Source organism: Suncus etruscus, chromosome 14 (genome assembly GCF_024139225.1).
Source record: "Suncus etruscus isolate mSunEtr1 chromosome 14, mSunEtr1.pri.cur, whole genome shotgun sequence".
NCBI lineage: Eukaryota > Metazoa > Chordata > Mammalia > Eulipotyphla > Soricidae > Suncus > Suncus etruscus.
The window spans coordinates 92,254,075-92,267,955 of record NC_064861.1 but is presented as its reverse complement, the minus strand read 5'-3'; the positions used below and the strand labels follow the sequence as shown (position 1 = coordinate 92,267,955).

Here is a 13,881-nt window from a genome sequence, read left to right as displayed (position 1 = left end):
GCTATCTCTCCGGCCCCTACAAAAAATTTCTACTCTGGAAATTCTTCCTTGAGGGAAAGAAAGGCAAGGGACCTGAAAGTCCCGAGTTAAGATTCTATTTTGTTTGTTTGTTTATTTGTTTGTTTTGTTTTGGTTTTTGAGTTACACCAGGTGTTGCTCCTGGCTCTGTGCTCAGAAATCACTCCTGGAAGACTGGGGAGCATATGGGACGCTGGGGATCAAACCCAGATGGACCTCATGCAAGGCAATTGCCCTTACTGCTGTGCTATCACTCTCTCTCTCTCTCATCAATTTGTTGTTGACTAAGTTTCAGTCACACAATCTTCCAACCCATCTCTTCACCAGGGCACATTTCTGCCACCAATATCCCCAGTTTTCCTTCCTCCCACCCCCACCCCAAAATTGCTTTTTTTGTTTGTTTGTTTTTGGGTCACACCCAGCATCATTCAGGGGTTACTCCTGGCTCTACATTCAGAAATCGCTCCTGGCAGGCTTGGGGGACCATATGGGATGCAGGATTCGAACCACTGCCCTTCTGCATGCAAGGCAAGCGCCCTACCTCCGTGCTATCTCTCCAGCCCCTCTCTCTCCCTTCTTATCTTTCCTAGATAAACTGTCTTGCTTCCTTGTTCCTTCTTTCAAATCCTCCTGAAATTCTCTCCCACTTGGATAAACAATGCTAACTGGCCTAGGACAGACTTTCCATTTCCTGCAAACGACAATACCCAGGGTCACCCCTTGCTCAAGACGGGGGAATTGGAGATTCTATCCTTCATGTGCAGAGGTAGTCTGCTGGGGCTGAAGGGATCCTAAAATCAACGCCCTGCAGGTCTGGGGCAAACCTGACAGTACCAAACCACCAAACCACTCCCATGGCAATTTGTGAAGGGCATAAAGGGAAGTCCAACAGGAAGGCGACAGACAGCTCAAGTTCCCAGGAAGAAAAGGACAAGCAAGATTTTCATGCCACTGGAGCTATCGCACAGTGGGGAGGGCATTTGCTTTGCATGCAGCTGACCTGGGTTCGATCTTGGCACCCCATAGGGTCCCCCAAGCACCGCCAGGAGTGATTCTGAACACAGAGCCAGGAGTCACCCCTGCGCGTTGCTGGGTGTGGACCAAAAGCAAAAATTAAGGTTGCTGCAGGGCAGAGCCATATCGAAGCCGGCAGGGATTCAGCTGAGCTCAATCCTTCTGATCTGCAGAGTCCCCTGAGCACTGCACTGCCACGTAAGGCCCCGGGATGGCGGTGGGAGAGGGGCTCCAAACGCCTTTCCAGGGGCTGCCATATGGTCCACAGTCTTCGGGCTGGATAATTTGGGGTTCAGGCTGTTTCCTTTTATGCAGCTAATTTGGCAAACACATCAAATCACTTGGGCACCACCAGGCATGACTCCTGAACACAGAGCCAGGCGTAGATCTCAAGGTAGTACCACCAAGAGTCTAGGCCCCTAAAACCAAAAAAAGTTTTAAAAATGTTTATGTGTGTGTGGGTCACACCGAGCAATGCTCAGGGGGTTACTCCTCGCTCTGCGCTCAGAAATCACTCCTGGCAGGCTCCGGGGAGCATATGGGATACCAGATATCAAACCTGGATTTGCTGTGTGTGAGATAAAATGCCCTCCCTGTTATGCTATGGCTCTGGGCCCCATGTGTTACTTTTTTTTTAAGTTCCTGTGCTCTTGGGGTACCCCTAGGAAAGAGGTTCCATAACGCTTACATGAGGAGAGAAGGGAACAAGTTGAGTCTGGTGAGTGGGGAGAGCTAGTATAGAACTCAATGGTTGAGAGTCCCCCAATACAGATCTGAGAGGCACAGTAAGGCCTGGCCAGGCCCTTCCCACAGGCTTTCCATGATGGGGGTTTGGGGGTTCAGAGTTCACGAGGGGAGTGAAAGCAGAAGACACCTCCTGACTCAGACACACACAGATCTTTCATCTGACACTTTATTATCTCCAGTAAGAAAAAATAATAAAATAAATAAGATAAATAAGCAATAAATAATCCCACATCCCAGAGCCCAAAAGCGCCTGTGCTCAGGACGTATAGCTGGGGCTTTGGCCCTGAGGAGACCCCACCATGCTCAGGGGATCCGAGGAGCCCACATTTGGGGGTGCAGGGCCTAGGGTTTCGGGGGACTCCAGGGAAGCTGACGGCAGGCCTGGCAGCGGCAGGAAGCGGGCAGCACCCTGCCAGGCTGGTTCCGGGGATCCCGGGGAGCTGGGGGATGGCAGCAGGCGGAGTGGAAGGCCCCAGGCCTCCGACCGGTAAATGTTGTATCCGTCCTGGAGAAGCAGCTCACGGAAGCTGCAGGCCTGGGCATCGAAGTGGAGCTGAGGGGACAGGAGCAGAGATCAGAGACAGGGAGATCAGACTCTGGGCTAGTCTCCTCCCTCAGATCCAGGGGCCAGGCCCCACCAGAAACAAAGATTCTGGGTGCATGCCTAAAGCAGGCTTCTCCTTCTGTGTTCACTACTCAGAGAGGAGCACTGTAATCAGGAGGAGTCTAACATCTCAGCTGGTCAAGTTGTCCAGGTACGACTTGGGGTACTCCCCAGGCCCGGAGAAGCTAGTGTGGGGCCACCAGGTGACAAAAATCTCAGGATGGGCCAAGAGACAATACATGGGTAGTACCTTGTCTTGTACATAGCTGACTCGGGTTTGATCCCCAGCACCCCACAGGGTCCCTAAGTCTCTCCAGCAGTGATCCCTGAGCCCAGAATCATGAACCAGCCCTGAGAACTACCGGGTGAGACCCCAAACAGACAAGGACCATTTCCAGGCCTGAGACCCCTGAATTAGGACCTGAACCCCAGTTTCTCTCGCAGACCCTAGCTGTGAGCCAAGATCAGGGTGACCCAGGGCAGACCCAAGCCTGGGCTGGGCCAGACAGAGAAAGCAGGAAGTGGGATGTCCCCATTACTCACCGATCCGTACAGGGCCCCATCTGGCCTCTGGCACAGGAAGCGGGATGTCCTGATACCCAATATTCGAATCACACCTGGCTTCAGGGCCTTGAGCTCCAAGAGACCTGGGGGGGGGGGGGCAGAGGGGATTAGTGACCAGGACCCCTACAGAGAGGCCATCCATAGCCCAAGAGTCCAGTCCCCAGCCTCCTCCTTCAGATGGAGAATTGGGGTCCTAGCCCCCTCTCTCAGACCTGGCTTCCAGCCTCCAATCTCCTCCCTCAGATGCAGGATCCAGTAACCCAAAATCTCTTCCCTCAGCCCCGAGATCCATGATTCAGCCCCCCAGCCTCCTCCCTCAGACAGGGCCAAGCGCACACTTACTTTCTGGGGTCCGGCTGGCCGCACCCCCCACGGAGCCATCAGCACGGATCTCCAGGTGTGTCTCTGTCCTCTGAGCATCATCCGTGTACAGGTACCGCTGGCGCACTTGGCCCCCAAATTGCAGCAGGGGGCTGGAGTCGGGCAGGGGGCGCGCCCCGCAGGTGCCCAGTAGGCCCAGCAACAGGGCCACCCAGTGACCCCACCGCGCCCAGCCCGCCTGGCCTCCGACCATGAAGAGCTCTTCGGGTGCCGAGTTCAAGCTGAGGGTCGTGCAGAGCCGGGTGGATTGGGATGCACCGAGGCAGAGAGAGGGGTCCCGGGGTCTGTGCACAGCTGGGCCTGGGGGAGCAGAGAGAGGGTCCTGCAGTCCTGGAGCCTCCCTGGACGCTGGCTGACAGGTGCTGGCCTCCAGGGAGATGCCCGACGCCCCAGTTTATATCTGTGGGACCCGCCCGTCACCTCCCCGGCCGACCTGTGCCATCTGACCCAGTTGGCAGAGAAGGCGATTCCACCGTGGCTGTGGCCGGGTCAGCCAGACGGTGATGCAACGGGGGTCCAGCCTGCTGGGGACCTGCCAGGGTGGAGGAAGCGAGGGCAAGGTCTGGGGGCTGGTTCCTGGGTCTGAGTTTAGGTTTTGGGGGTGCTGTGGCTCCCTTCCAGACTGACAGAGCCCATCTTTGTGTTTGCTTGGTTGTGTTCGGGGCCCACACCAAGGCTTCCTCCTGGTGGGTTCTGGAAACCATGTGGGGGTACTGGGGATCCAACCCAGGTCATACCTAGGGGGCAAATGCGTCCCCCGCTGAACAGATCATTTCTGAGTCCTTCCTGAATTCTCCCTTTTTGGGGTGGTGGTGGTGGCGGTGTCTTACCACCAATTCCTATTCAGGGATAAAAGTCCTTGATTCAGGCCGAGCGAGCCCGAAGGCTAGAGGCCTGGGGTTCATACCTGACCCCACAGAGTGCTAGAGATGTGTAGGGAGTGACTTCGGAGCACTGTTCTGGGAGCAGCACCCGAGCACCTTTTGAGTGGGATTTTAAAAATAGAAGATGGGGGTGGTCAGAATGATAGTAGAGTTGGGTGGCGTTTGCCTTGCATGTGGCTGACTCAGGTTCAATCCCCAGCATCCCAGAGGGTCCCCCAAGCCTGCCAGGAGTGATTTTTGAGTGCAGAGCCAGGAGTAACCTCAGAGCACCACTGAGTGTGGCCCAAAAACTAAAAAATAGGGCCCGGAGAGATAGCACAGCGGCGTTTGCCTTGCAAGCAGCCGATCCAGGACCGAAGGTGGTTGGTTCGAATCCCGGTGTCCCATAGGGTCCCCCGTGCCTGCCAGGAGCTATTTCTGAGCAGACAGCCAGGAGGAACCCCTGAGCACCGCCGGGTGTGGCCCAAAAACCAAAAAAAAAAATAGAAGGGGCTGGAGCGAGTGAACAAGCCAGGGAGAAAGAGAGGGGCCAGAGAGATAGCACAATGGTAGGGCGATTGCCTTGCACACAGCCAACCCAGGACTGACCCGGGTTCGATCCTCGGCATTCCATATGGTTCCCGAACCCGCCAGGAGCAATTTCTGAGTGCAGAATCAGGAGTAACCCCTGAGCACCACTAGGTGTGGCCCAAAAACCAGGGGGGGGGGGAGAGAGAGAGAGAGAGAGAGAGAGAACAGCATACACAGGAGGACACAGCTTCCATCTTTTTTTAAATTAATTTATTTAAAGACAAAGCATTACATAGTTGACATAACTGATAAAAATACATTTTTAGGAAGACCAAAAGCAACATGTTTTAAAAAAACAATAGAAAATTGAAAGAGGGGCAGGAGAGATAGCACAGTGGTGTTTGCCTTGCAAGCAGCTGATCCAGGACTTAAAGTGGTTGGTTCGAATCCTGGCGTTCCATATGGTCCCCTGTGCCTACCAGGAGCTATTTTTGAGCAGATAGCCAGGAGTAAACCCTAAGAGCCACCGGGTGTGGCCCAAAAACAAACAAACAAACAAAAAAACAAACAAACAAATTTAAAGAAAAACTAGGGAATGAAGAGAAAAGAAAGAATATTTTTGAAAACTATTGACTTGGGGCCGGAGAGATAGCATGAAGGTAAAGAGTTTGTCTTGCATGCAAAAAGACGCTGGCATCCCATATGGTTCCCCAAGCCTGCCAGGAGCAATTTCTGAGCATAGAACCAGGAGTAACCCCTGAGCGTTGCCGGGTGTGACTCCCCTAAAGAAAACTATTGACTCACAATGAATTCATTGAAGCACCAGCAGAAAGTTTAGTAAATTCTTTGTTTTTGTTTTTGTTTTTTGGCTATACCTGGAAGAGCTTAGGAGTTATTCTGGCTCTGAGCTCAGGAATTACTCCTGGTGGTGCTCAGGGGACCATATGGGATGCTGGGGATCGAACCAGGGTCTGCCACAGGCAAGGCAAGTGTCCTCACCACTTGACTATTTTTCCAGCCCAATAAACTTCTTTAAAAAAAAAAAAGGATAAAAGTTAAAAAAAAATACAGCAATTACGGTGTGAGAGTGCCAATTGTTGTTTGCATAGGCCCAGCATAATATGGATAAAATGGAAAAAAAAAAAAAAGCCTTGTCCTAAGTACAAAGAGACCTTATCCCTGAAGATAAGACCGACTGGGCACCAGGCATACTAGGTTGTCCAACCCCCGATTCATTCTCTGTGGTCACGGGGAATTTTCTTTTTTTTTTTTTTTTTTTTTTTTTTGGTTTTTGGGCCACACCCGGCATTGCTCAGGGGTTATTCCTGGCTGTCTGCTCAGAAATCGCTCCTGGCAGGCACGGGGGACCATATGGGACACCGGGATTCGAACCAACCACCTTAGGTTCTGGATTGGCTGCTTGCAAGGCAAACACCGCTGTGCTATCTCTCCGGGCCCGGGGAATTTTCTTTTACATTAGCTGTTGTTATCCGGTTTCTGTCATTGAAGATTCTGGTTTCTGTGCCAGAAGGATTCTGGTTTCTGTGTGGTTTCTGTGTTTCATCGAAGTCAGGATGTGGAGCGTCCTCCAGTTTCACTTCACCATCAGATGCGGAGCTTCCTGCCCTGCAAGCAAGTTGCTGCTGTCGTTGAATCATCTGGGTGTCAAGTGAACACTCCTAGGAGTAAAGTCAATGGCAGGGTAGTGGCAGGGTCTCCCCTGGTAGAGGTTTGCCGCCTGGTGATGTAGACAATTGTGGTTGTTTCCATAGATGGTCAATGGTTCAGGGGTGTATGGGCAATGCCCATTCATGGGAGGCCTGAGCCAAGTCATTATGCCAGTATTCAGGGTATAAGGCCTAACTGCATTCCAACATTTGTGTTCCTATCTCTGTTAGATAAGAACTTGTTTTGCATATATAGTATTTTACCATTTTAATGCGCCTATGCAAAAGAAGAACAAGGCCACAATGTATTATTGGTGCCTTTGGGGAGCTCTGTGATTTGGCCTTCTGGAGTCTGCAAAATAACTCCCAGCAGTTCTATATGGGGAAATGCCTTTGAGTGGGAACTAATCAGAAATCTAGTATGGTAGCAACCACAGTTACACAGTGAAGGAAGGAGAAGGACAGGAGGCTGCTGAGAGTAAATAAGTAGGAACAGAGTACTGGTTTCTTCTCAGCCTGAGAGTCTATTTTCTCATTTTGGTAGCTGGTTGACCACTAGCTTGGGTGAGGATAATAATGTGCTTCATGGGGCTCCAAGAACTGAGGGTAAAAATGATTAAATGTGGGGTAATAGGAGATGGGAGCAAGGGAGTAAAGGAATAAAGTGAGCTTCTGGGCAGTGTTCTGAATATGACAAACAGATTAAACCCAATGATATCCAAATATGTGTCTATTTGTGGACAGGGGAGTAAGGAAGGTTGCCTGCGACTTCCTGAAGCCAGCACCTCTTGTGCTGCCATTCCCTATGTTGACAAACACTCCCAGCTCCCAGGAAGGAAAGAGATTCTTCAAGAGCTGAAAGCCCTGAAGTTCAAAGCCCTCACCCAAACCCTCCCTCCGGATCTGGGTGGGAAATAATGAAAGCCTGGGGTAACCTTTAAGTTCCTCGTTGGGACCCACCTCACTGGTTCCCCAGGTGTGTGGCCCAGGGGTAGCTCTGGAGTTCCAGAGGAAGGAGGTGGAAGGGTGCTAGGGTGACCCAAGCTCCCAAACTCCTCCTAGGTCTGGTTAAAAAAGGCTTTTGGCATGGCATCCTGGCTCTCAGGAAGGAAAGAGATCCTTCAAGAGCTGGAAGCCTGGCAGTTCAAAATAGCTTCCATCTTGACATCCCCATCTGGCTACCAGAATCCCTCAGGAGTAAGTCCTGGGCATACCTCAATGTGGCTGTCCCCCCACCCAAATAAAAGAAACACACAAAAATTAAAAATTAAAAAAATAAATAATAATTGACTATCAGGAGGTATTCAGCTACATCAATAGTGTGTCTGGGGCAGCCAGAGGAAGGGAATAGCAAGGAAGGATCCTCCTCATGTACGTGACTGACCCAGATTTGATCCTCGACATCTCAAAGGGTCCCCCAATTCCCACAGGTGTGATTCTGGAGTGCGGAGTCAGGAGTAACCCTTGAGCACTGCCAGGGCTCAAAACTAACAAAACGAAATTCAGCTCTTGAAAAGAACAAGCCCTAAACTTGCCAGGACACCTCAGTAAGCAGGCCCAGCCCTCACACCCTGTCCTATCATTGCTCAGTCAAGGTGCAGGGAGTTTGGGGGAATAAGCTGGGGCAGGTCTGTCCTGGGAGCGGGGGGAAAAAGGGCTCAGGTCCAAGAAAGACCAGGGAAGATACGTTCTCCAAGTGACACCAACTTAGAATTCCTCCCAGCTGGAGGACAGGGACAGAATGGAGGTTATTTCGGGGGGACTCGGGAGAGGAGCCAGTGGCCCATTTTAGGCTGAGGCCCTCCTTGGGAGGGAGGAGGTCCCACCTGCCACCCACCCTCCAGTACCAACAAGGGGCAAACCTGTTGGGTTATCACAGAAAGGGGTTCTGAGCTCTGGGGGATGTCAGTAACCCAGTCTGACATGGGAGTGCACAAACTTGACTAACAAGTGGGTACAGGGTGGGAACCCAGATTTTGGGTGTGGGAAAGAATTAGCTCTCACCCCGGGGCATGGGAGCAGCCAGATAAGGGGTGGGTTGCAGACAAATGACTCATCCATCTAGTCCAGGAAAACAAAGGCAGAGACACTTTCTGGGGGCCACACCCAATCACCTCTTCCCTCCCCAAACTCCCAGCAGTCAATCAGGGCAAAAAGAGGGGAGAGGAAGGGGGTGCATTAGCCTGGACTCCCCAGTTTCCAGGGACCTAACTGTGTGTGTCAGCCTTGGGAAATATCTGGCATGACACTTCTGTTTTTTGTCTTTTGTTTTTTGGGGTCACACCTGGCAGCACTCAGGGGTTCCCCCTGGATCTATGCTCAGAAATCACTCCTGGCAGGCTCTGGGGACCACATGGGATGGATGCCGGGATTCAAACCACTGTCCTTCTGCATCTAAGGCAAACGCCTTACCGCTGTGCTATCTCTCCGGTCCCCTGGCATGACACTTCTTTTTTTTTTTTAAATTATCTTTATTTAAACACTGTGATTACAAATATGATTATAGTTGTATGATTACAGTTATGTAAAGAACACCCCCCTTCACCAGTGCAACATTCCCACCACCAGTTTCCCAGATCTCCCTCCTCCCCACCCCACTCACACCTGTACTCGAGACAGGCTTTCTACTTCCCTCATTCATTCATATTGTTATGATAGTTTTCAGTGTAGTTATTTATCTATCTGCACTCATCACTCTATGTGGTGAGCTTCATGTCATGAGCTGCACCTACCAGTCCTCATCTCTCTTGTCTCTGAGATACTGTTAAAAATGTCTTTCATTTTTCTTAAAACCCATAGATGAGTGAAACCATTCTGCGTCTTTCTCTCTCCCTCTGACTTACTTCACTCAGCACAATAGATTCCACGTACATCCATGTATAGGAAAATTTCATGACTTCATCTCTCCTGATGGCTGCATAGTATTCCATTGTGTATATGTTCCACGGTTTCTTTAGCCACTCATCTGTTGAAGGGCATCTTGATTGTTTCCAGTCTGGCTATTGTAAATAGCTCTGCAATGAATATAGGTGTAAGGAAGGGATTTTTGTATTGTATTTTTGTGTTCCTTGGGTATATTTCTAGAAGTGGTATAGCTGGATCATATGGGAGCTCAATTTCCAGTTTGTGAAGGAATCTCCATATGGCTTTCCATAAAGGTTGGACTAGACGGCATTCCCACCATCAGTGAAAAAGAGTTCCTTTCTCTCCATATCCCTGCCAGCACTGCTTGTTTTCCTTCTTTTTTTTTTTTTTTTTTGGTTTTTGGGCCACACCCTGTGAGGCTCAGGGGTTACTCCTGGCTATGCACTCAGAAGTTGCTCCTGGCTTCTTGGGGGACCATATGGGATGCCGGGGGATCGAACCTCGGTCCGTCCTAGGCTAGCGCAGGCAAGGCAGGCACCTTACCTCCAGCGCCACCGCCCGGCCCCTTGTTTTCCTTCTTTATGATGTGTGCCAATCTCAGTGGCGTGAGGAGGTACCTCATAGTAGTTTTGATTTGCATCTCCCTGATGATTAATGATGTTGAGCATATTTTTATGTGCCTTTGGCCATTTGCCTTTCTTCTTTCACAAAGTGTCTGTTCATTTCTTCTCCCCATTTTGATGGGGTGACATGACACTTCTGTCCTTCACCTTCAGGACCCCCTAACTTCTCAACACTGACCCCACCCTGGCCAACTCTGACTCCCCTGAGAATTTAGATCCTCTGAGCACTGGTGCCTTTGTGCCCAACCAAGTCATCCTGATACAGAGACTACACCGAGGTAAGTAGAGATTATTATTTTTTTAATTATCTTTATTTAAACACCGTGATTACAAATATAATTGTAGTTGTATGATAACAGTCATGTAAAGAAACCCCGCTTCACCAGTGCAGGATTCTCATTACCAATTTCCCAGATCTACCTACTCCCCACCCCACCCACACCTGTACTCGAGACAGGCTTTCTTTTTCCCTCATTCATTCACATTGTTATGATAGTTTTCAGTGTAGTTATTTCTCTAACTGCACTTATCACTCTAAGTAGTGAGCTTTATGTCATTAGCTGCACCTACATGGGAAGATGGGAAAGTAAGGGTTGGGACTGAGGCAGTAAAATATTAGAAATGAGTTTTGTAGGGCAGTATCAAGGTCACAATACAAGATGGATATTATGGATATATAGAATATATGCATACAATACTATCAATATGAAAACAAGGAGAAAAAATTTCCACTGACTGTCCCAACATAAATCAGTGCTAGAACTAGAGCGCATTCACATTAGTGTAGGGAGAGATAGGGAGGAAGCCTGTTGACCCCTATAGAGTCCACCTAGACCAGCACCCAGGGAAGGACTGAAGTCTAGGGGAGAAAAACTCTATACCTGGCAAGAGCTGGTCTCCAGAATCAAGGAGGAAACCGGAAGCCAGATGTCTGTCCGCCCTCTTCCCCATGCACCTCCCCCCTGGAGTACGGAGGGAGGGAAGGAACCTGAGGACCACTAAGAGTCCACCTGAACCCACTTCTGGCCATCTGAGCTGGCACCCAGGGAAGGCCTGGAGTCAAGGGAAAAAGACAAGGACTGCTGGGGGCCTGCCAAGCCTCCCAGCATACCTCAGGCTAGGGATAAGGGCCCCGGTATGGGGCCTCCCCAAACCCTATACCTGGCAAGAGCTAGCTGTTTCCTAATTTTTAGATTATTAGAGGAGCCATCTTGATTTCTGTAAATATGGGTGTGTACTGCAAAATTACTCCATTGGTATGGCTGTAGATTGCTTCTTACATTGTGCAGAAATGGAATTCAGGGGTTACAAGGTATGCTGTGCTGCAGAGCTTTTCGGGTGTGGGTCCTGGAGAGATTACAGTCCTTGGTGTCTGTAGGCTGGCTCAGCAGAAAAGAGGCAGAGAGCATGGCCGCTGTTCTTTATAAGTCTCTGGGTTCCCAATCACACGGCAGGAATTGGCCCCACCTTCATTGGGCGGGGACATCTTACCGGGTGTGGGTCCTAGAGAGATTACAGTCCTTGGTGTCTGTAGGCTGGCTCAGCAGAAAAGAGCAAGATTATTATTTTAATTTAATTTTATTTTTTTGGATTTTGGGTCACACCCGGCGGCGCTTTGGGGTGACTCCTGACTGTGTGCTCAGAAATCACTCCTGGCAGGCATGGGGGACCATCTGGGATGCCGGGATTCGAACCACCATCTGTCCTGGATTGGCTGCGTGCAAGGCAAAAGCCCTACCGTTATGCTATCTCTCCATCCTCCCCCATTTATTTATTTATTTGGTTTTTGAAGTAGAAATTCTTTTTGTTTTTGTTTTTGTTTTTGTTTTTGGGCCACACCCGGCGTTGCTCAGGGGTTACTCCTGGCTGTCTGCTCAGAAATAGCTCCTGGCAGGCACGGGGGACCATATGGGACACCGGCATTCGAACCAACCACCTTTGGTCCTGGATCGGCTGCTTGCAAGGCAAACGCCGCTGTGCTATCTCTCCGGGCCCTGAAGTAGAAATTCTTGAGATGCAAAGTAAGCAGCTCCCTTTCTAGGAATCTCTCCAGAGCTGGGCATGAGATTCAGAACCCCCAAACCCAAGGGTCCTTCTTTTCTCCAACACCCTGAGCTCCAAACCTCTCCTTTCTCCTTTCCTAGGAGCCTCGGTTCATCCCTTCTCGACCTGAACCCTCTGTCCTGGCCCCCTCACCCATGGATATCATCAGCATTCGGACCTTGGGCCTGGTCTTCGGCCTGATCGTCTTCGTCTTCATCTTCTGGGGCCAACTAGCCAGGTTGCAGAACCAGCTGCTGGCCCTGGGCACCCCACTTTGGGACTCCTCCTCCCAGGATCTCATCTGCCGGTCCCTCAACAGCTCCATTTCAGGGCCTGGGCCCTCCACTACATGCTCAGGAGTTTGGACCATCATTCCCTTAGGTCGCCTGGGGAACCAGATGGGCCAGTATGCCACCCTGCTCGCCCTGGCTCAGCTGCATGGACGCCAGGCCTTCATCTCCCCTAAAATGCACAAGATGCTGGCACCCATCTTCCGCATCCACCTGCCCGTGCTGTACCCAGAGGCCTACAAGAAGATGCCCTGGACCCACCTGCGGCTGCACGACTGGATGTCACCTGAGTACCAGAACCTGCAGGAGCCTTGGCTCAAGTTCTCGGGCTACACCTCTTCCTGGACCTTCTTCCATCACATCAGGGCACAGATCCTTCAAGAATTCACTTTGCATAGCCACCTGCGGGAGGCGGCCCAGACACAGCTCCGGGCCTTGAGGGTGCGTGGGGGCCGGCCTGAGACCTTCGTGGGTGTCCACGTGCGCCGCGGGGACTATGTGCGGGTGATGCCACGGCGTTGGCGGGGTGTAGTGGCCGATCGGGGCTACCTGCAGCAGGCCCTAGACTGGTTCCGAGCCCGTCACCCCAACCCGGTCTTCGTGGTGGCCAGCAACGACATGGCCTGGTGTCGACAGAACATTGACACATCCCAGGGCGACGTGGTGTTCGCGGGGGACGGCCGGGAAGGGTCCCCCGGGCCGGACCTGGCATTGCTCACCCAGTGCAACCACACCATCATGACCATCGGCACCTTCGGCTTCTGGGCCGCCTACTTGACCGGCGGTGACACGGTTTATCTGGCCAACTTCACCCTACCCGACTCCCCATTCCTCAAGGTCTTTAAGCCCAAGGCGGCCTTCCTGCCTGAATGGGTGGGCATCCCCGCTGACCTGTCCTCCCTTCATTAGAAATTCTTTTTGTTTTTTTTTTTTTGGGGGGGGGGGTCACACCCGGTGGCACTCAGGGGTTACTCCTGGCTCTAGGCTCAGAAATGGCTCCTGGCAGGCTCAGGGGACCATAGTGGGCACCAGGGATCAAATCGGGACCAGTTGCATAGTATGGCTCTGGCCCCAGAAAAGGATTTTTGGCTTTGTTGTGTATGTAAATTTTTATGGGATTATTATGTTACTGACCCTACCCTGATCGGTGATTGTGCCCTACCCTAGGGTGTGACCCGGCATTCTGCCCCCACCCTAGGGTAGTACCTGATTCTGCTCCCACCATTGGGTGGTATCTGATCCCACCATTGGGTGGTACCTGATTCTGGGGGATAAAAACAAGGGTCTGGGCCCGGAGAGATAGCACAGCGGTGTTTGCCTTGCAAGCAGCTGATCCAGGACCAAAGGTGGTTGGTCCGAATCCCGGTGTCCCATATGGTCCCCCGTGCCTGCCAGGAGCTATTTCTGAGCAGACAGCCAGGAGTAACCCCTGAGCACTGCCGGGTGTGGCCCAAACCCCCCTCCAAAAAAAAAAAAAAAAACAACAAGGGTCTGTGGAAGGCGAGGGGCTTTTGGCTGGAACTGATGCTGAGGCTTTGAACTTCAGTCTTGCCCACCGAATAAAGCTAATATTTCCACAAGCCTGACTGCGAGCTGTTTACCCGCCACTTCACCTCAGAACCACCGGCTGAGCAGGGTGGCAGACGCGTGCTCCGAGCTGGAGGGGAAAGA

General features: G+C 51.4%; 2 protein-coding genes across 2 annotated transcripts; one reads left to right on the top strand and one right to left on the bottom strand.

Moving 5' to 3' along the window:
* Window positions 1-2,035: 2,035 nt before the first annotated feature.
* FGF21 (fibroblast growth factor 21) lies at window positions 2,036-3,521 on the bottom strand. Its single transcript, XM_049787559.1, has 3 exons — window positions 3,290-3,521; window positions 2,927-3,030; window positions 2,036-2,332 (listed from the first exon to the last, which is right to left on the bottom strand). The coding sequence occupies exons 1-3, from the start codon at window positions 3,519-3,521 to the stop codon at window positions 2,036-2,038; spliced, it is 633 nt and encodes a 210-aa protein (XP_049643516.1).
* Window positions 3,520-13,119, top strand: FUT1 (fucosyltransferase 1 (H blood group)). Its single transcript, XM_049787558.1, has 4 exons — window positions 3,520-3,610; window positions 3,688-3,816; window positions 8,363-8,422; window positions 12,278-13,119. The coding sequence occupies exons 1-4, from the start codon at window positions 3,520-3,522 to the stop codon at window positions 13,117-13,119; spliced, it is 1,122 nt and encodes a 373-aa protein (XP_049643515.1).
* Window positions 13,120-13,881: the final 762 nt, after the last annotated feature.